General features: G+C 45.0%; 1 protein-coding gene across 7 annotated transcripts in view; it reads left to right on the forward strand.

Annotated features, from left to right (window-relative positions):
- The window catches only part of PDE3B (phosphodiesterase 3B), a 281,272-nt gene that overhangs the window by 108,289 nt on the left and 149,759 nt on the right, over positions 1 to 23,224 (forward strand). For 5 of the 7 annotated variants that reach the window (XM_075928018.1, XM_075928022.1, XM_006126297.4 and 2 more), the window contains 2 exons: positions 15,094 to 15,342; positions 23,068 to 23,210. In XM_075928018.1, the coding sequence (XP_075784133.1) occupies positions 15,094 to 15,342; positions 23,068 to 23,210 (392 nt within the window). The remainder of the gene's footprint in view (positions 1 to 15,093; positions 15,343 to 23,067; positions 23,211 to 23,224) is intronic. The other 2 variants (XM_075928021.1, XM_014575138.3) reach the window with 1 other exon arrangement.

Raw genomic sequence — 23,224 nt, forward strand, 5'->3', positions numbered from 1 at the left:
CCTCCTTATTCCCCAAGGGAATGCTGCACCTTGACTTCTAATTTGGCCAGTAGGACACGTTGCCCCGTTGAAAAAGGCATTGTTAAAGACTCGGGCCGGTAGGCCACACTGCACTGGTGGAAAGGGTATTGCTAGAGACTCCAGCTGCTGGGCCTGACTGCCGTGTTGAAGGGGTAGTGCTAGAGACTCTGGCCGTTAGGTCACATTGCCATGGGAAAGAGGGAGTCTGGGGTTGCAGAAGACGTGGGGTGTGGTGCCACGAGGCCCAGGGGCTCAACAGTGCCCCATGGATGAGGGGCAAAGGAACTAGCCCGCAACACCCTCTCAAAGAACTCTAATAGATTAATAAGCATGATTTCCCTTTACCAGAACCATGTTGACTTTTCCCCCAACAAATTATGTTCATCTATGTGTCTGACAATTTTGTTCTTTATTATGGTTTCAAGTAATTTGCATAGTACTGACATTAGACTTACCGGTCTGTAATTGCCAGGATCACCTCTAGAGCCCTTTTTAAATATTGGCATCACGTTAGCTATCTTCCAGTCCTTGGGTACAGAAGCTGATTTAAAAGATAGGTTAGAAACCACAGTTAATAGTTCCACAGTTTCATATTTGAGTTCTTTCAGAACTCTTGGGTGAATGCCATATGGTCCTGGTGACTTGTTACTGTTAAGCTCATCAGTTTGGTTCCAAAACTTCCTTTAATGACAGCTCTCTCTGGGACAATTCCTCAGATTTGTCACCTAAAAAGAATGGCTCAGTTTTGTGAATTTTCCTAACATCATCAGCCATAAAGACTGAAGCACGGAATTCATTTAGTTTCTTCGCAATGACCTTATCGTCTTGTGTGCTCCTTTAGCATCTCGATCATCTAGAGGTGCCACTGGTTGTTTAGCAGGCTTCCTGCTTCTGATGCACTTAAAAATATTTTGTTATTACTTTCAGTTTTTGGCTAGCTGTTCTTCAAACTTCTTTTGGGCTTTTCTTATTATATTTTTACATTTAATTTGACAGAGTTTGTGTTCTTTTCTATTATCCTCACTAGGATTTAACTTCTGCTTTTTAAACAATGCCTTTTTCTCTTTCACTGCTTCTCTTACTTGTTTAAGCCACGGTGTCACTTTTTTGGTTCTTTTACTATGTTTTTTAATTTGGGTATATATTTAAGTTGGGCCTTGTAGCCTGGTGGGGCGCACCCTGGGGAATGAGGGGTATCCCTCTTGGGGTCAGTGAGTGGCCACTCCAATCCACTACATGCAGTCTAAGTCCGAGCCCCAGGTTACAACGGGGTTGCTGCACTACCAGTCTATGGCCCATCCCTAGCACAGAGCAGGGCTGCCGTAATCAAGCAGTTATCAGTTTGCAGCCCAGGTCTCATGCAGGGGAATGCTACCTCTAGAATACAAGCCTCTTTCAAAAGAGTATCTAGACTACAACCAGTACTTTCGAAAAAACAAGCCGCTTTTTCGCACCCAGGCAGTCTGGATGCTGTTTTTCGAAGAACCACAGTTTGCATTACATAGCACCTTTTTTCAAAAGAGCACTTTAGAAAAAGGTGGTCTTCCTTGTAAAACGAGGTTTTCCATGGTCGTAAGAACGCAGCAGCAGTCTAGACACAGGGTAATTTTTTTTTTAGGCCATTTTTTTGACACACCCAAACAGTTTATAGTCCAGGCCTTATGCTGGGGAAGGCCACAGACGTTAAGCAGTTTACAGCCTAGTCCTTACTGAGGGCAGGGCGGCAGTTTATAGCCCAGCCCTGGTGCAGGGCGGGGCTGCAGCAAGTGAGCAAACCAATTCACAGCAGGTAGACTATCTACCCGTGCATATCTCCTTGTTCAGGAGGGATTCAGGCACTTTGCCTGTGGTAGCAGAGAGAGAGGGGGAGACTGCCACCCAGTTAGTGGGTGGTAAGGGGGACACAGGCCCTCCCTACACCACCGCATCTCAGCCCAGGGCTGTAACAGCAGCCAAGAAGTTGGCTGCTGGGTCAGCAGGGATCCGGATCCAAAACACATTGACCTCTTGTTGCTGGGCCAGCGGAGGTCCATACTGCAGTTCACTGACCCTCTGCCAGACTAAGGTTGGCTATGCCTGGGCCGGTTCCATTTCTCCCCCCCCTCGAGATATACCTGGCTCCTGGGCAGGTTCTCCGGCCAGATATGCAGACCCCCCAGGTAGTCCTCCAGGAGCGGCCCCTGTGACCCGGGCCAGACATCAGCTTCCTGCGGGTCTGGTTCCTCATGGGATTGGGCTGAGCAGGCTTCTGGCTCCCTGGCTGGCTGGGGTGAGAAGGCTTCTGGCATGGCCACCCACTGGTCTTGTAGGAAGGTCTTTTATATCCCTGGCCCTGCCCCCTGGCTTCCTCCCAGGTGAGTCATTAGGGTCTGGTACTGCCTACCAAGGCTCAGGGAGGGACATTTACCCTTCGGGGTCAGTGGGTGGCCACTCCAACCCACTACAGGCCTCTATTATAAACTAAATTAAATTTAGACTGTCAATATTTCAGAGTCAGGCACTCAAATGTTAGGAAATGTCAGAACTTAATTCACTCCCCTTTGGCATATGCTGTATAATAGTCCTTTGTTACATGATTTTATGCTATTTTTCCACAGAACTTCTGTTCTTTAGGTGATGTCCCCATGCGTGGTCCACGTCAGGTGTGGCAACATCCTGGAACCTTAGAACGGAGTCTTTTGCTAGCAGTGTCTATGAGCCACGCATGAGCGAGGGGAGCTCACGCTGTCCCTTGATTGTCACCTTGCATGCACAGCTCGCCCCCTCCCTTCAGTTTCTCTTCTCCTGTCCTCAGTTTCAGACGGAGTCCTTCACTCTCCTCCGCTTCTCCTCAGGGGAAGTGAGAAACCTCTCTGGTTTCATTCCCCCTATCCTCCGTTGGTTGGCATCGCAATCCCCTTCAGCTTCGAATAGCTAATTACACTGTCTTGTTGGGGAACTATGATTTTGACAACTATTCTAAACTGGCTGAACTGATGCAACATCTCCCTTACTCCCAAAGACCAATCCTCAGAGGCTTTATTCATGAAGGACACATGATCGCTCGTACAGCTCTCCTTTCCGCCATAGATGTGGCTGTCACAACGGTCAGGGCAACTGCAACAGTTGTGGTCATGAGGAGAGACTCTTGGCTGGGATGCCCAAAGAGCTCCAGTCCATGGTAGAAGACATTCCCTTTGACAAACTCAAGCTCTTAATGTCAATGACTGATGGAGGTCCTACACAGTAGCGAGGACTCCCGAACCATCCTCCACACACTAGGAATGTATACTCCACCCTATCATCGGAGATGCTATACCCCATATAACAAGAGAAGGGATAGTTACTACAACTGCATGCAGCAAAGGCAGTATGACTACAACCGCCCCAGATAGCGCCCTCAGAGGACATGTCCACCTCCAATTAGCTCCTTAGGCTCCCAGGCAACAATGCAGCACGTTTGAAGGTGTGGTAGAGGGCCTTCCCAACCTCCCACTTCCTCCTTTACCAACCAGTACCACCTTTTTATCAACAGACTTCGTCCCTTTTACCATCAGTGGGATGCTACAACATCGGATCAATGGGTCTTAGAGATTATCTGTATAGGATATGCTATCCCCTTTACGTTGCTTCCCCCCTCCCCTGTCAGGGACCCTTCTCACGAGATGCTCCTCCAACAAGAAGTCATCCGCCTTCTTCATTTAGGGGTGATAGAGGAGGTTCCCTGAGCCTTTCAAGGGAGGGGATTTTACTCCAAATACTTCCTGATGCAGAAGCACACAGGGGGATGGAGACCCATACTAGATCTACAGAATTTAAACAAGCATTTGCGAAAACGACTATTCCAAATGGTAACACTTGCAGCGATTATACTGGTTTTGGACAAAGGGGACTGCTTTTCAGTTCTCAACCTTCAAGATGCGTACTTTCATATTCACCATACACCAGTCACACAGACGCTATCTCCGATTTTCTGCCAGCCACAACCATTACCAATATAGTGTACTTCCCTTTGGGCTCTCTTCGGCTCCCAGAGTATTTCCAAAGGTCCTGGCTGTGGTCACAGCCTATCTTTGTCAACAGGACATCATCATCTTTCCGAATTTAGACGATTGCCTCATAAAGGGCCGCTTGCAGTTGGAAACTGCCAACATGATTACCGAAACCAGACAGACTTTCAGCCACCTCGGCCTCTTAATAAACAAACAGATATCGACCTTACTCCCCAGTGAAGGCATAGAGTTCATTGGGGCCTGCCTCAATTCTTTGATGGCCAAGGCTTACCGGTCCCAAAACCGATTTGCAGCATTGTTCGATATCGTTATCACATTGTGAACTACCCTACCACTATGGCCCTCACCTGCTTACAAGCAATGGGGCACATGGCGGCTACCACCTATGTCGTACAACATACTCGCCTTCATTTTCGAGCCGTACAGTACTGGCTAGCGTCAGTTTACAGACCAGGCCTCCATTCCTTATATAAACAGATTGTGCTCCCCAACAGGGTGTGGGACTCACTCACGTGGTGGACAGTTTCCTCCAACCTTCTAATGGGAGTTCCTTTTCACCAGCCCGAACAGTCCAGATGCCTCCCTTGTTGGATGGGGTGCTCATTTACTCCATCACACAGTCCAGGGCACACGAATCCTCACTGCACATCAACCTACTGGAACTCAGGGCTGTGAGGAATGCCTGCAACCATTTCCTTCCACTCATTACTGACCAGAGAGTGCACTTACCAACTACGTGACAACCATGTTTTACATAATCAGACAGGAGAGCGCTCGCTCCCCGTCACTATGCACCAAAGCCATCCCGCCTCTGGAATTGATGCATTCAGTATGGCATAACCCTGAAGGCCTCATATTTATCCGGAGTAAACAATGTACAGGCAGATGCCCTGAGTCGAAATTTCAACACCGACCATGAATGTGAATTACATCTGGCCATACTTACCTCAGTCTTTCAACGATGAGGGGTCCCAACAATAGACCTCTTCGCGACTCCCGACAATACCAAGTGTCACCAGTATTGCTCGAGAGCTGGTCTAGGCACACGATCTCTCGGCGATGCCTTCCTCATCCGTTGGGATGAACCATTACACTGTGCCTTCCCACCCATCCCGCTTATAGCTCGAGTGCTGCACAAGATCCGGATGGATGGGGCTCTGGTGATATTAATAACACCATTTTGGGCAAGACAGCCCTGGTTCCCATTTCTACATGTAATGTCTGTAGCCTAGCCATATCCTCGTCCACTCCAGCGCGACATCCTATTGACACGGGCAAATCGCTTCACCCCCAGCCTCACGCGCTTCACCTACACACATGGCTCCTCTCTGGTTCCAGGGAATGGAATCTCTGTGCTCAGATCGCGTGAAGGAAATTATCCTACAGAGCAGATGATCATCCACCAGGGCTACCTACCTGCAAAAATGGAAAAGATTTTTGGCTTGGTGTCACCTGACCCACACAGTTCCTCATGTGGCACCACTTCACCAAATTCTTGACTACCTACATCATCTCAAAATCGGGGGTCTATCTAATTCCTCTGTGAGGGTACACCTTGCAGTGATATCAACTCTTCATGAGTGCATAGAGGGCGGCTCATCGGTATTCGCACACTCCACTATGAGACAATTTCTGAAGGGCCTTCAAAATCTTTACCCTTCTGTCAGGGCGCCTCCCCCTATGTGGGATCTGAACCTTGTCCTAGACTCTCTCATGAGGCCTCCCTTTGAACCTTTGGCCACTTGTCCATTGCAATTCCTGATAATGAAGGTGCTATTCCTTACAGCTATCACCTCGGTGAGGACGGTTAGCGAAATAAGGGTTCTCATGATGGATCTGCCCTATACATTCTTCTCTAAGGACAGAGTCATATTACGCCTGCATCCAACTTTTTTACCATGGTGTGCACTGCCTTCCACATCAATGAACCTATAATATTACCAGCGTTCTTTCCCAAGCCTGACGCATCCCCCAAGGAGGCCATGCTTCACACACTCGACATACAACAAGCTTTGTCCTTTTATATAGACAGACTGCGATCATTCCACAAATCTTCTCACTTGTTCATTTCCCTTGCACCACAATTGAAAGGTGCGCCTATTTCAACACAATGCATTTCCATGTGGGTCTCATTGTGCATACTGCGTTGTCATGCACTCTGCAACAAGCCCTTACCAGCTCTACCACGGGCACACTCGGCCCGTGCAGCTGTCACCTCCATGGCCTTCCTCACCGACGTACCACTCAAAGACATTTACAGGGCAGCCACCTGGTCCTCAGAGAATACCTTCGCTGGACAATATGATATTATGTCACAACTGGCTACATATTCAGCACTGGTAATGGCGGTGCTATCTACAGCCTCTAAGCAGTGACTCAGATTCCCATCATCCTGTCAGATACTGCTTGCCAGTCACCTGATGTGGAGCACACACAGACGGGGACATCACCCAAAGAAGTACTCACCTCATGCAGTAACGACTGTTCTTCAAAATGTGTGTCCCTGTGGGTGCTCCACACCTTCCTTTCCTCCCCTCTACTCAGAGTCACAAGCTGCTCCAGTGGAGAAGAGGAACTGAAGGGGGGGGGGGGGAGGACGAGCCATGCGCACGAGGTGACAATCAAGGAACAGTGGGTATGTCTACACTACCACCCTAGTTCGAACTAGGGTGGTAATGTAGGCAACCGGAGTTGCAAATGAAGCCCGGGATTTGAATTTCCCGGGCTTCATTTGCATCTTGCCGGGCGCTGCAATTTTTAAATGTCCGCTAGTGTGGACTCCGTGCCGCGCGGCTACACGCGGCACGGACTAGGTAGTTCGGACTAGGCTTCCTATTCCGAACTACCGTTACTCCTCGTGAAGTAGGATTAACGGTAGTTCGGAATAGGAAGCCTAGTCCGAACTACCTAGTCCGTGCCGCGTGTAGCCGCGCGGCACGGAGTCCGTACTAGCGGACATTTAAAAATGGCGGCGCCCGGCAACATGCAAATGAAGCCCGGGAAATTCAAATCCCGGGCTTCATTTGCAACTTCGAACTAGGGTGGTAGTGTAGACATACCCAGTGTGAGCTCCCCTTGCGCATGCGCGGCTTCCAGATACTGCTAGTAAAAGACTCCGTTCTGAGGCTCCAGGACATCACCATGCCTGACGTGGAGAACCCATGCGGACACACACCTCGAGGAACAGTCGTTACTGCATGAGGTGAGTAACTCCCTTTTCTTATTCAGTAAACAGGATGGACCATTCCCTGGGGCTGAACTAGGGTGGTCTAATAAGGAGGGTGTCAGTCTTATTTGCTCAAGAAGCTGAAAGGCATAGAATGAATGGATCAGTGGGTTGAATATAGAGAAAGGATGATCTCATCATTTAAGCAGTTGAATGCCACTATAGAGAATTATATTTTATTTCTACTTCTGATGCAGAGTTCCTATGAAATTCTGGGAAAATCACTTAATTGTTGCCACTGGTGAAAGTTTTATTTTATGTATTCCTTATTTTATGTGTATCAAGTTTGAGGCACCTGTGGTTGGTTATGCAAAACTGATGAGTGCTCACAGCTGTAGCTGATGTCAGTGGGAGCAATTCACTGACCTTATAAAGTCTATTAAAATGTGTTGTATTTTCATGTAATGGATATGTAGAGATATCTAGAGTCTGATGTCTAACTGGATTCAGTGAACAGTTTGACCATTTTAACTTTTATTTCTGTGTTAATTATCTTTGAAATAGAGGTAATAATACCTTACCTTAGAGAAATTTTGTGAAGATAAATTAATGTTTAAGTATTCACATATTCTGAGGATTAGCACCAAAGAAAATCCCATTATAAAGCTTTTTTTAGTGCTAAGTTTTGTATAATGAGCAATAAACAAAGCATGGAACAATACTTTGGATAAGGATAAAAAACAAATTGAATAGTTACCCAATCAATGACCACTTTCCAACCTGAATAGTAAATGAGGCAGAGATCCTGTGGGGAAAAAGTAGTGTGTGACCATTTTGCATATAAAACAAGAGGATGAACTAGTGTAGCATGTACAATTTTAATTCTGGGATTTTATAATTTTCATTAAATTCTGCCAACTGAAAAAAAAGTCTAATTGAAAATATTTAGGACATAGTCTCTCTTCAGTTCTTATTGAAACAATGTAAGACATTATGTTCATGGTTATTTAAAGAAAGAAAATGCCTGATCTTTATGGGTGTACTTCAGTACCTTGGCGCTTCCTGCTGGTCACTCAGGGAATCAGCTCAGTTCAGCCCTGGAGCACCCCCCTTCTAGCTGGTGCTGGTGTCTTGCCTGCTCTTACTTGTTCTTCTTCGAGGGTCCCCATGGGTGCTCCAGTTAGGTGTGTCAGTGCCGCTGTGCACACAGCCTGGAGATCTTTGCTAGCAGTCTCCCGGCCGCTGGCGCGAGCTGTGCTATTGCGCAATCCCTCAGAATGACAGGCACGCGCCAGCAACTGTTCCCTCAGTTCCTTCTTTACTGCCAGCATCGGTCGCACTCTAACCAGTCTCCCAAATACCTCAGAGGAAAAAAAAACCGGGATAACTAGTAAACGATAACTAGTATATGCGAGCAGCACATGCATATAACTATGTCATGTCCTCACACCTAGGTTTTAAAAGTTATACAGGACATGGAACAGCAATTGCAGCCGCAGACAGACATGAGCAGTGTCTGCACTGCTTAGGGCAGGATCATCTGGTCAGCCACTGCCCTCACTACCAAAAGCTCGCCCCCGCTCTAAGAGGGTGAGAGATTTACAATAAACACTACTAGTTCGTGATAACTTGGCAGAATAACAGCCTCATTCAACCCCTCACAGATATAAACTCCTCGAGGAGGAGGGTACGAGCAGCGGGTGAGACCAAGAGGCGGAGCAGAGCACTAAACGCTCCTGGTCCCCACTGATCCACAGCCTCGAAATAACAAAAAAGTAAAGGAGGCTGGTAAGACCACCAGCAAACAGGGCTCAGAACTGTGGGACAAGAGATCCGGTTTAAAGAAAAGCCATTACCCTTTGTGGCAGGGTCAGTTCCACTCCTGGGTCCCAGACCCCTGTGCTGCCCACTATCCCACAGTTAAGGGACTGCAGTATGAGACTCAACTTGCTTTGTTTTAGCCTTTGGCCTTCTGTCCCTCAGCAAAACAACAGAGTGTTGGGCCGGTGCCTTTGGCCAGTCGGGGCTGAGTAAAAAGTCCTCCTCTGGCTCCTAGGGGATAGGGAGTCTTCAAACACTCCCTGCTCGATCCCCTCACCTCCCCCTGTAGCCTTTAGCAGGGCTTATGTTGTTCCCTGCTTAGCTCCTCTGAATCGCCTTATCACTTGTTTGTTCCTCTCCACCTCAACTCTCCAAACTCCTTCTCAACTCTCCACCTTCACTTACCTTCCAAATGCCTTCTCCACTCTCTCTACCCTCCTCCACAGGAAAGGTTTTGAAAGAGGTCTGGTGGCATCCTGAGTCAACTCATCTGGGCCTTAATTGATAAGTAGCAGCCCTGTTTCAGCTGCCCCTCATTAGCCAGGGCAGTTGTTGTTCCTTTTGTAAGAGCTGCCTCTCTCCCCTTCTACCAAGCTCTTTAACCTGCTCTGTCACACCTTACATGGGTCATAGATCTGCTGCACATGCTCCAAGCTCCCCACAGAGGAAGGCGGTACAGGTGGAGAACGTGGTACCGCAGGGCAGCAAGAATGCCAACAAGCTGCAGAGCAGCGGATTGCTGTGTGAAAGCAAGCGCTCGGTATCACCAGTACAGGCACGCTTTAAAGCGCCGAGGATATAGACGCAGACAGCAGTAGGGAGCTACACAGCCGCTGCCTCCCCAGATGCCGGTACTGAGGTTCATGACTGAGGTGGAACTTGCAGTAACGTTGGTACCATGCTCGCCATTATTCGGTATCAATAGAATGCCATGCTCCAGATACTCACTGTTTTCCTCAACGCCAATCTCTCAGATATCTGCCAGATTCAGCGAGGACAAGGAGGAACAGTCTAAGGGACGGCACAGAGTCCCTCCACAGGTGGGAGTGCAACACCAGCAAATGCAGACATGGCAGATGGAACAGTGGATGCCTCCACCAGTCCCACCACAGTGGGTATATTGGGATCCTTGGGCACCTTATAGAATCCAACAATTCCAAAACCATATACCGGTCCCAGAGACACAGTCAACTGACATGAACACTTGGAGGAAAACTGGGAATTCATGCTTGTTGGCTCTCACACAATGAGTTAACCCTGTCTTGACGGGTCAGAGACAACCTAATTAACTCCTGGAGTCCCAATACAAGACGAACTTACCTGTAGAAGTGGGCCAGATTTGCAGCATGGAATTCGGCTAATGCTTGGGATCCACACAAGGCGGAAATATCAGCTGTACTGGAATATATCCTTCACCTACAGGACACAGGATTTTCAGTTAGTTCTATCAACGTGCATTTAGCAGCTATATCAGTCATTCATCCAGCCATTCAAGGGCACTGTGTTCTCCCACCTGTGCGTTAAGATTCCAGAAAGGCATACAGAATCCCTACACACAGCATAGAGAGCTATCATGGGATCTGAACCTTGTGTTTGATTCAATCATGAAATGACCATTTGAGCCACTCACGACTTGCTCACTACTCCACCTGTCAATGAAAGTAGCCTTTATCGTGCAATAACATCGTCCAGGAGAGTGGGAGAGATAATAGCACTCATGGTGGATCCGCTGTACACTGTATTCCACAAGAACAAGGTTGTCCTTAGAGCCCACCCAAAATTCCTCCCCAAGATCCCTACCTCATTCCATTGTAATGAACCAATATACCTACTTGTGTTCTTCCCAAAGCCACACAAGGACAGCAACCAGGCAATGCTGCTCATGCGAGATTTATGCAGAGCATTAGCCTTTTACCTGGAATGCACAAAAGACTTCCCAGATTTTCCGTGTCTTGTGCAGACAGGTCCAGAGGACAACTGGTTGCCAAACAATGAATATCCAAATGGATTTCTACATGCATACGGTTGGCTTACTCCCAGAAAAACAGACAGCCGCCAGCGGCTATCCGCACACACTCCACGAGAGCAATGTCTACCACAATGACAATCCTCAAGGGTCTTCCAATAGATGACATTTGCAAAGCTTCAGCATGGGCCTTGGCCAATACTTTTGCACAACATTATGCTAGTGGGTCATTTCAGGACTCAGACACTAGACCTGGATGTACCATACTGTCCAACATCCAATACTGCATCACAGAGCGCCCACCTCCAAGCAGGAATACTGACTGCTGTGTAGTCACATAAGTGGAGCACCCGCCTAAGTGGAGCACCCACGGGGACCCTCGAAGAAGAAGGGAAAGTTACTCACCTTGTGCAGTAACTGGAATTCTTCGAGATGTGTTCCCATGGGTGCTCCACACTCACCCATCTCCATACTCTGGGATAATACAGTCCGGTGTAGAGAAGGAATGGAGGGAACGGTTCCTGGGGCATGCCTAACTGCCATGCTCAGTGATTGCACAATAGCGCAGCATGTGCCAGCAGTCGGGAGACTGCTAGCAAAGATCTCCAGGCCTTGTGCACAGCAACACTGACGCACCTACGTGGAATACCCATGGAGACACATCTCGAAGAACTTTAGTTATTGCACAAGGTGAGTAAACTTTCCCTTCTCTGCCACGTTGAATCAGGACCTGCACCCCTCCCAGACCATGGTCCCCCTCCCCCACGGTACTGCCCTCTGGTGGTGCCCCTGCACTTTGGGGTCCTTCCCTCCCAGGGAACCCCCAACTCCCTATGCCCACCTTGCCTCAGTGACTGACTGCCAGTTGTCATCTAACCCCTGTCTCGGGGCAAACTGCAGTTTAAAATGGCCACTCATCATTGGCAAAGGGGGGTAAATCTACTACGTTCTCCTTCCCTGGTTGCCTTGCTGCAGCCCTAATACACTCAGATCTTAAGAGCAAGTGCTCAGCCTGGAAGTTTGCCTGGCAAGAGATTCTTAGCTCTGCTTCTCTTTCCCCAGTACTGTTCTGCCTCTAGAAGCCTACATAGCTTTGCTGGCTAGGGAAGCCTAGGGTTATCAGTTAATCTAGTCAACAACTTGTATTTTTCCCACCCTTGCTGCCTCTGTATCATAGGCAGCAAGTGGCGGATGGGGAGGAGCAGGAGCCTGTCACTGGGGAGGAGCTGACTTAAAAGTTAGTTCCCCCTCGTCCCCCATCATAGGCTCTGTGGTGCTGCCTGTTCCCCCTCGTCCCCCTGCATGAATTCTTAGCAGCTAGTCAACTATTCTGTAGTCCCTGAGGGCCAGAGCCGACATCCTGTGCATTTTGGTCCAACTCCCAGGGAGCCCCCTGGCTGTGCCGGGCCAGCTGTGCCCCCTGTAGATGCAGCAGCCATGGATAGGCACTTATCACGTAGCCCCAAGCAGCTTTGGTGACAGAGGGCTCTGATTTTTCTCCCTGGGATAGAGGGGCAGCCTGCATACTCAATCCCTCATCCTCCTCCCCTCCCTAGAAAAAATCATTTAAATTAAGCAAAACAAAACTTATTTGAGGTAAGGACCTAAGAGTGTGTCTGTTTCTCTCCTCTTCAGGAGCCCCTATTTATACAATCCCATGTGGGCCCTATTTGACTCAGCTGCAGCTATTTGACACAGCTGGTGGTTCCACAGTCCTAGCCCTTTCCCAGGGCTGGATTCAACCCTTGATATGGCCAATGCAAGGCAGATGTATTAATAAGAGAATAAGGTGATAGGTAACAGCCAGCATGGATCTGTAAAGAACAAATCATGTCAAACCAATCTGATAGCTTTCTCAAGCCTTGTGGATAAGGGAGAAGTGAGGGATGTGGCATACCTAGACTTTAGTAAGGCATTTGACATGGTCTTGCATGACCTTCTTATCAATACATTAGGAATATGCAGCCTAGATGGGGCTACTATAAGGTGGGTGCATAACTGGCTGGATAACCATTCCCAGAGAGTAGTTATTAATGGTTCACAATCATGCTGGAGGGGCATAATAAGTGGGGTTCCACCGGGGTCTGTTTTGGGACTTGTTCTGTTCAATATCTTCATCAGTGATTTAGATTATGACATAGAGAGTAGGATTACTAAATTTGCAGATAATACTAAGCTGGGAGGGGTAGCAAGTGCTTTAGAGGATAGGGTCAAAATTCAAAATGATCTGGACAAACTAGAGAAATGGTCTGAGATAAACAGCATGAATAAGGACAAATGCAAAGTACTCCACTTGGGAAAGAACAATACATTTCACACACACAGAATGGGAAGTGATTGTCTAATAATGAATACTGCTGAAATGGATTTAGGGGTCTTAGTGGAGGACAAGTTAAACATGAGTCAACAGTGTGGCACTGTTGCAAGAAAAGCAAACATGATTCTGCAGTGCATTTACAGAATTGTTGTGAGCAAGACATGAGAAGTTATTCTTCCGCTGTATTCTGTACTGATTAGGCCTCAGTTGGAATATTGTGTCCGGTTCTGGGTATCACATTTCAAGACAGATGAGAAGAAATTGGTGAAGGTCCAGAGAAGAGCAACAAAAATGATTAGTGGTCTAGAGAACATGACCTATGAAGGAAGACTAAAAGAATTGGGCTTATTTTAGTTTAGAAAAGAAAAGACTGAGAGGGAACGTGATAGCAGTTTTCATGTATCTAGGAGGGTGTTACAAGGAGGAAGGAGAAAAAAAAATCTCCTTGGCCTCTGATGATGGGATAAGATGCAATGGGCTTAAATTGCAGCAAGGGAGGTTTAGGTTGGACATTAGGAAAAACTTCCTAACTGTCAGGGTGGTTAAGCACTGAAATAAATTGCCTAGGGAGGTTGTTGAATCTCCATCACTGGAGGTATTTAAGAACAGGTTAGACAGACACCTGTCAGGGATGATTGAGACAGTGCTTGGTCCTGCTATGAGAGCAGCAAACTAGACTTGATGACCTCTCAAGGTCCCTTCCAGTTCTATTAAAAGAAAACTGACTGCTCTTGCTCAGATCTGAAGTATGCTGTGATAGCATGGCTGGAATTGGTGAGGTAGCCTCTTTTCCTTTACCAAGGAAGGGAACAAATCTTTTAAAATTCTAAAATCTAAATTGCTTTGTAATGATTAAAAGTGATTTTAAATATAAGAGTAGGTTGATCTAATTAATTCCTGGAATAGTTGTTTGTATTTACTTAGGTAAGGTTTGAGAGCATAATGCAATATTTAAATAGGTCTGATTTTGATTGATTGACAGTTAATTTGTTTCTCTGAAAATATACTGTTCTGAATGGTATTATATTATATGGCTATTATCTTCTTACTAAATATTTTAGAAATATATCTGTCTGTCTGTATGTCTGTCCATCCATTTGTTCAAGAATTCCTGTTAAACGGTAAGAGGATCACCATATCTGGTATGCAGCTTCCTCTTGGTTGTGCCAGGATAATGGGATGTGCATGGAATTCAGTTGTTTCTCATAAAATAGAAAGGTCAGGGTCTGGTAGGAGGAGTTATACTGCAGAATGACCACTGGAGAGGGAAACAAAGGGTCAGAGATGGGGACCCAGACAACCATAACCTCATTGGGCAAAGAGAGGGCAGGGGTGGAGAAATGGACAGCTATCTACTATATATTTCAGAGAGTTTCTGTTTGTGTGTATGTGTGTCTGTCTATTCCTCAGCTGAGGAACATGCACCCTCTCCCCCGGCTATGCCCGCTGCAGATGTAGCAGCCAAGGACAGGCACTTATCATGTGGCCTGAAACAGCTTTGGTGAAAAAGGGCTGGGATTGTCCTCTCTCCCTGGGATGTGGGGGCGGCGGGAAGGCAGCATGCATACTGAATTCCCCATCACCAGCCCTCCCCAGAAACAAAATATTTAAATGAAAAAGAACCCCAAACTTATTTGAGGTAAGGACCCAAGCGATGTCAGATTTTCTAGTACATGATGGAGAAATATTCATAAGATTGAGTTTCTCCTGTTTTGATGTGAATTATGTGTGTTATAGATATTTTGTTTGTATTTTATAGTCAAAGTGTATAATTTAATGAGTGATTTTATAATATTTCCCTCTATTTTAGAATGCTGGCAGTGGAAATGGAGTAGATCTTTCAGTACTAAATGAGGCTCGCAACGTGTTATCAGACCTCTTGATCGATCCAGCCCTTCCCCCACATGCGATTTCTTCCCTTCGAAGCATTAATAGCTTGATGGGTGCTTTCTCTGGCTCCTGCAGGCCAAAGGCTAACCCCTTCACACCATTTCCTGGCTTTTACCCGTGCCCTGAAATGGAGGATGCAGCTGAAAAAGGCGATCGAAAGCTACACAAGGTCAAAAGATTGTATAATTGTAATTAAAGCATATGTTGATATTTTTAGCAATTTTGATATTTTGAGCAAAGAGAATACTTTTGAAAAGAATATTTCTGTTTGAATGGTAGCTTCTTCCATGTTGGGTTTAGGCCAAGATTTTGAAAAATAAGAGTTTAAAGGTGAACTCCTAATGCCATGTTTAGATGGCTGGTTGATTATTAAAAGTGATGAGCAGCTGCAAAGTACAATTGAGTTCAGTGGAAGGAGTTACATGCTTCGCATTTTGAAAGTCAGATATGTATCTAAATATTTAGATAGGAGACTAACTTCAGGGACTTGTTTTTTAAAATCTAAGCCTTGGTATGTTTTGCAGATATTTTGCAAAATCCCTCAGGGTATGTCTACACTACCGTTTGAGGTGTACCGGTAGTTCGAATTAGAGAGCCTAATTCGAACTATCTACTCCGTGCCGCGTGTAGCCGCGGGCATGGAGTTCGCACTAAGGGGGATTTAAAAATGGCGGCGCCCGGCAAGATGCAAATGAAGCCCGGGATATTTAAATCCCGGGCTTCATTTGCAACTTCGAATGCCTACATTAGCCACCCTAGTTCGAACTAGGGTGGCAGTGTAGACATACCCTCATTTATTTGTAGAGTACAATAGTGACACTTAGCCGTCAAAGCTGGTCTGATTGTGTTGCAACAACTATAAATTCTAAATAGAATTATGTTGTATCACTGCATGGTGACATAGTAAAATGTGCAGTACACCAAAATCATAATCACGGTGAAAGAAAATGAGTAGTCCTGTGGCACCTGAGAGACTAACAAAAATATATATAGTTACCATGAACTTTTGTAGGCAAAACTCACTTCTTCACATGAGCATGCAGGTTTACTTCTGTACTCTGTGTATAGGTTTTTCAAAAACAAAGTTGGTAATAAGCTCCTTCCTTGAGACAGATATTTTTGTATATGTGTAAAGTGCCTACCACACAGAAGCACCTGATGCTACATTATTTGCTATATTACAGATAATACAGTTTCCTTTTCAAACTGGAACATGTCCAGGAAATTTTGTTTTTCAGGTGAATATTCCAAAACAGCTAAGTTTAGTAGATCCCACTTATTTTCCTGGTTTTACTATTTTTTAGCACAGTTTTCTGTTTCAGTTGGTGTTGCATATTTTGAAGATGTGATTTTAGCTATCAAGGCTGCAGAAACAGAGGTGCAGTTAGCAAACTGTACTTAGGCTACAAATATTTTAATGGTATTAAACACACAGAGGAGGGAATAGAATTTAATGTGAACCTTTTCTCTCCATTCAGTCAGGTTTAATAAGGTAAAACTAAGAAAAAGAAAATATAGATGGAATATTTGGAAGTGTAGAATGTAAGATGGTAAGTAGTCTCCTAAGGGAATTGATAGAAGCCTCATTGGGAGGTTAAAAATTTCAAGAGAGCTTAAGTTAGTGAGGGTCCTAAATCCCATTTTGCAAACTAACTTAGGTACTTAAGGCATGTCTGCACTGTAATGATAACCCAGGCTCAGACTTGTTTTGAGTCCAAATTCCCTCTTCCATATACACAAATCTGTGAGACTTGGGCTTGGACCAAGCAGGTATGGAGGTTCTGAGCCTGAGTCAAGCTGGGACCCATGGTTTGAGCCCTGTTGTTTTGCATTATAGAGACAACCCTCCATCCCCAGCTTACTTTTTGGTGGGCCCTCAATCTATCCAATGGGCCAATTTCCTTTGTTCTCTATTTCATGAATCTGCAGTTGTTGCCAGTGAATGCAGAAGCAACCCCCATTATGCTACTGCAGCAGCTCAGCAAGTCAGCATTAATCTTTACATTGCTTTCTGACTATTGAGCTGTAAACACACCATCAGAGAACTTTCAGTGTTTGCAATGGAGACTGAACAGAAAAAACTTCCTGCAAATGGCAGTCCTTCATTGACATGGGATACATCCAGGTTTTGGTACTGCTGTGGTGTAAAGCAAGCCAAACAGTGGTAAGAGTATCAGAAATGATCATGTAGACAAGCAAATAGTGAAGAAACTGACAGCACTGCAGATATACTGGACTGGTGACAAGTGTAGGAAACAGATGAAGCATCTCAAGAGTGAGTAGAGGAAAACTAGCGATTAGCACTTCACCTCAAACAACTCCCAACGTAGTACCCATTTTCAGATGAGTTTGACAGTGTGCCAAGCACAGAGCCATCAGTGATGCATGATGACATGATCAGCTAGGATGGCACCCCACTGGACCCAGAATACAGCATGGGGAATGATGGATGCCAGCAGCAGAGTGATGCCAATACAGTGACACTGTTACTGAAACTAATCCCACAGGAGTCTCTGCAGCATGTTCTGGAGTTGTACTCAGAGGAACTGTTTAATGCCTCCCAAGGAACAGGCCACTGCAGAGCCTGCAGGAGACACAGGTGGGACAAACTGTCCTGGAGCCTCTTATTTGTGGCTCCATTATACTATTTATTAATACAGAAATGGGAGGAATTTCCATTCTATGAACAATGCAAAGCTTATTAGAAGAGCCAGCTAGCAGCCTTTATTCCCTAATAGCAGATTGTGTCCCAGTGGTGTGGCTCTCCCCACCCCCTCAAAATGATGAGCAGGACATGCAAATAGTAAAAATCCTTAAAAGTGTATTTTTACTGGAAAGGACAGATTTTTGCTAGGGCATTCCCATTTCTTAAAACTGACTCTCTCACAGTGCCATACTTGTAAATTTGTTGTTCTGTAACCACTCAGTTGTGTACTAAGCCATGTTGAAATTGTAAGCTGTGGTCAGGAGGAGGTGGAAGTGTGTTCCATTTGCAGATCTAGTCTCTTTCAGGTAAAGGTTGGTGTAAGTGACACAAGCATTTGCCCTAAATTTGTTTTACAGTGCATCCAGAGATGTACTGGGAAGAGGAAGTTTAAAGAGGTGGCCATGGAATTAAGTATTTTTTCATGCAGTCATACATGGCTAAGTCACGTGGAAGCTAATACAGCATTCCATTGAATCCCTCAAGAATTCTAACCAAGTCTCAGGTGTTGATAGATGCAGTGTTTTCCCAAAGCTCTCCAGACAAATAGTAACATTTCAGGAAAGGATGTGTTTTCCAGGGCCACCTTGGTAGCTGACCAGGCCAGTCCACTCAGATGTGCTAATCATTCGCTGTATGTTTGAATATTTGAGTTGTAAACCCTGCAGGTATCCCACCAGCATGTTGAGATAACATCTCCCTTGGCCAGTCAGACACCACAACTACTGTGTGTCCTCCAAAATGTGGAAAGCCTGAAGTGAGAGAAAAAGCTTTTTGTCACAAGACCACCAACAGTCCTCTCAGCCCAAGTAGTTCTACATTGGCTTAAAAAATTGAATTTTTAACTTTTGACTCTAATTAACCAGGCTGTATCCAGGAAGCCTCTGTGGACAGAAGCATCCCTCTCACCATGTACTGAAGTTTTGTTTGGAAAAACATATTTTATGTCTTTGAAATTTCACAAAGACTTTGTCTACACTGCAGGGTTTTTGCGCAAGAAGCTTTTTGCGGAAGAGATCTTCCGCAAAACCTTCTTGCACAAAAGTGCGTCCACACATCAAAAGCGCATCACAAAAGTGATGTGCTTTTGCGCAAGAGAGCGTCCACACTATATGGAGGCTCTTGCGCAAGAAAGCTCTGTTTTCCAATAACAGGATGGCCATCAGAACACCTGTGCTTTTTCTGCACATATGCCTTTCTGCATGAGAGCTGTAGCGCAAAAAGGAGTTATTCCTCCTGGGGAGAGGAATAACTCTACCAGCAAAAGCCCTCTGTCCTGTTGATATACTGTATTTTTTGTGAGTGCAAAAATTTGCTTGAGGTGTGGACACTATGCGGGTTTTTGCTCAGAAATGGCTGTTTATTGTGCAAAAACCTTGTAGTGTAGACATAGCCAAAGATTTTTTTTCCTGTGCTCCTGCAGTGAGCTATTTGAAACAGTATCCCTCTGTGTCTTGTCCTGTTCCAGGCCTCTCAAACTCTTTTGGCTGCAGTACCTTCCCAGCTCACTCAGTGTGGTGCCATCCTGGACCAAAGTACCTTCACAGACAGTTCCAAGAGGAAGAGTTTCAGTGGTGAACTTATGGTTGAACTTCTGGACAGTGCCAAAAAGCAGGGACAGTATCAAAACCAGAGCGATTTACAGCTAGAGAAAAGGCATGCTGAGAGGCAAAAAAAAAAAAGGCTAAAGTTGGCTGCACACCTTGAGCATAGGATAGAGGTCAGCAGAGAGAACAATGTGAGCAGCTGATATAAAAAATGACTGCTAGATTATTGGCTCCTGCTGCATCATCCACACCATGGCCTAAGTCCCCTGTGTGATACCTTGGGATGCAGTCCAGAAAAACTTTTAAAACTCTATGGCCAGTAGCCCATGCAATTGGCCTCATGAGTTACTGCTCAGAGGAACTTTGCCCCATGCCTCTTGGATGCCTCTAGCCCCTTCTCCTAGTGCCAAGCACAGAATAAATGGAATAAGATGAGAAACAAGAATAGAGGGCTGGGGACGTGCACTGATGAGTTTGTTTTATTCATAGTTTTACAGCTAGTACTCGTTCTTACAATTTTTTTGAGAGAGATCCTGTAGTTTCTGGTGTTTTGGTGTGGTAATAGCAACTAACCTGCTTTACAATGGGCGAACGTTGTACTTTTATAATATATTTTTATAGAAAAATCTTTTTATTCCATTAAGGAAGTTTATTATTCACTGCATCACATGTGTATTTAAAATAGTAAAGATAGACACACGTTCAGGGACTATTCGGGTACATCTACACAGCAGGGCTAAAGTTGAATTAAGCTATGCAATTTCAGTTATGTCAATCGCGTAGCTTAAGTTGAAATAGCTTCTTCAGCTTTTTAGCACTGTCTACACAGCAGGAAATTGAAGGAAGAACACACTTCCTTCTGTGTTCCTTACTCCTCGTGAAATGAGGGTTACCATGATAAGAAGTCCTCCAGCGTGACGTTATTATGAAATAAAGGCTTGTAGTGTAGATGCGCATTACAGGCAGTCCCCGGGTTATCTACAAGATAGGGACTGTAGGTTTGTTCTTAAGTTGAATTTGTATGTAAGTCGGAACTGGTACATATTGTAGGGGAAACTCTAGCCAAACATTTCTCCAGAGCTCAGTTTTATTCTCCCACACCTCACTTCCCTCAGTCCTTTATTCTCAAGTCCTTTGTCTGCTGAGAGAAGCCGCTCCGCATCTCCCTGGTCTGTTGGGGGGAGGGCGCTAGCTTCGCATCTCCCTGGTTTGCTTGGGGGAAGCAGCTAGTGCGGAGTTGCCTCACCCCGTTTGTAAGTAGGGATCCGATGTAAGTCGGATCCATGTAACCCGGGGACTGCCTGTATATTATTTCAGAATAACATCAGTTATTATGAAATAACGCTGCTGTGTATACGTACCCTTAGAAATTAGTAAGCAAATGGTATTCCTCTATAAAGTTAGATACATCAGTTTGCACTACAATCATTTTCTTATATGAATCCATATAAGAATTGTTCCCTACTCCCATTTCATAAGTCGCCTTGCCATTCATGACTGCAGTGCCTGATAATCAAGTTCTGGCCCTCCCCAAGTACTGAACCCCATCCCCACATTCATAAAGGAGTATTTCCATCTTTTCCACTCATACCATAATGCGGGAGTACAAAGCATCCTTGTTTTATTTTGCCTAGATACATCCAGCTCCAGCTTTGGTAGGTACACTTTTTGGCTTAGTGAACTCAATTTAGCAGCTCCTTGCTGTCATTAAACCATCCAGAGGGAAGTGGCTCACGTCTGGTATCATAAAAATTGTGATGAGCACAGCAAGTCATACTAATGCAGACAGCTTTAATGTCGCTGGCTTCCAAATGTGTCTGCACACATCAACATTTGTCTGTCAAAAGCACATTCAACACCATTCTACACTTTTGGGGAGAATAATTAAACTGTCTTTTCCCAAGGTCTCTTAAATCAGGTATGATTTCATAAGCCAAAACTAAAAAGGGAATATGTAGAGGCCCCCAGAATAATAGTAGGGTCAGTAACTTTATATATGATGTTTTTGGTGGGAAATATTCTATCCTGTCTGTGAATGTAGACTTCTGATCAACAAAAAGCCATGGTATCATGAACTTTCCCAGTGTAGCCTGCATTGACAATCATAAATCAAGCTGTGTTGTCCATGAGGGACTGCATAATAATCCCTTGAGAGTTAGTACTCCTGTACTCCATGAGTCCCATCAAAACCCTGACAAAGTTTGGAAATCACTTTCTATAAATGCCAGCAAATACTTTTGGAGTATCTTTTATGCCTATCACCATGGATTAAACCACATGTCTGATTGTCTCAGAAGCCTCCACCACTTTACCCACAATTGCCATCCCAGCACCAAAATGGTTGTAACAGACCTTTGGCAATCAGCAGTAGGCAGCTTCCAGATGGCTGTAGCAATCTGCATCTGGACTGGCAAGGGTGCCTTCATGCATGTATCTTGATGCTGGAGGGTTGGAGCAAGCTACTTACAAAGCTCCAAGAATGTAGCTTTTTTTATGCAAAAGGTGGACTCACTGCTGGTCAGCCCTGATCTACATGATAATGTGATCTCACAATTCTGTGTTTGTGGCCCTGCACCAAAAACACTGATCTACATAGGGAGCATCATCAGCTATACACAGTGTCTGTCATTAGCCGCATCATTCAGTTTAAGTCTATCATGCCAGGCTCCTCCTCCTGCTCCATCATGAATTCTGTGAGATGCTTTTGGTGGATTAGACAACACTACTGAAACGTGCCCCAGGACCTTACAGAAGCACAGCCCATTTCATGACACAGAAGTGACAATACAAGCTAGAACTTATTGAAAGGCACTTGCTCCATGTTGCTGGCTCCAGTAGCTGGGAGTATACAGACTAAAATGATTGCTGAGCAAGATGGGTTGGTGGGCTGTTCTAACTTCCTCTAAAATGCATCATGAAAAGTAGTTTTCCCACAGCACACAATGGACATGGCTACAGTGGATGCATTTTGGGAGTACGCTGAAAAGTCTGGGATATGGCTGTTTTGACTCAGATTTGTATGCTGCAGTGTGGATGCCAGAGACTCAAGTTCAAACTCAGGTTAGAAAATTCTTAACATAGTATTAACAGTCAGTGGAGATTCTCAAGCTCTGGATTCTGTAACCCTGGGTCAGTTGACTTGAGTCCTATTAACTGTGGGTTTACCTTGCAATGTAGACATACCCTTAGAAGCTTGTTTTACTTCAGAAAATGGGACTTAGGTTCAGAAGTCTTGTAGGTGCTTTAGAAATTTTTATGTAGGAAGAATATTAGAAAATGTACTGTAATGAGCAGTCCTGTGTTTGCAAAAAGATTGTCTGGATAATACAAGAGATCTCTTCCAATTATAAATTACTTCATGTGAGGTATAATAGTTGGAGCAGATGAATTCCTAAGGACAAATATCTTGACTTTTTTTAAATTATGGGGTGAGAAGATTGAGAAATAAAATAGAACTTTATCTCCAATGCAATATTTCTAAGCAAGCCTTTAATATTTTTTTCTAACATAGGATATCATACTTCCTACTTCTTTGAACATGATTAGCTATAAAATAATTTCATACACTCCCAGTAGAAATAATACATTATGAAACATCTGTTTCAATAAGAGAAGTTTTAACTATTGTTAACTTATTCAACAGGGATTAAATAGCAGGAATAGTTTACCAACACCACAGTTGAGACGAACGTCAGGAGCTTCTGGCCTGCCACCTATTGAACAGTCATCTTCTAGGTGGGAACGCAGTAATGGCAAGAGATCTCATCAAGAATACAATGCTGCAAGGTAAACCTCCTATT

The sequence above is a fragment of the Pelodiscus sinensis genome, chromosome 4, assembly GCF_049634645.1.
Source record: "Pelodiscus sinensis isolate JC-2024 chromosome 4, ASM4963464v1, whole genome shotgun sequence".
Classification (NCBI taxonomy): domain Eukaryota; kingdom Metazoa; phylum Chordata; order Testudines; family Trionychidae; genus Pelodiscus; species Pelodiscus sinensis.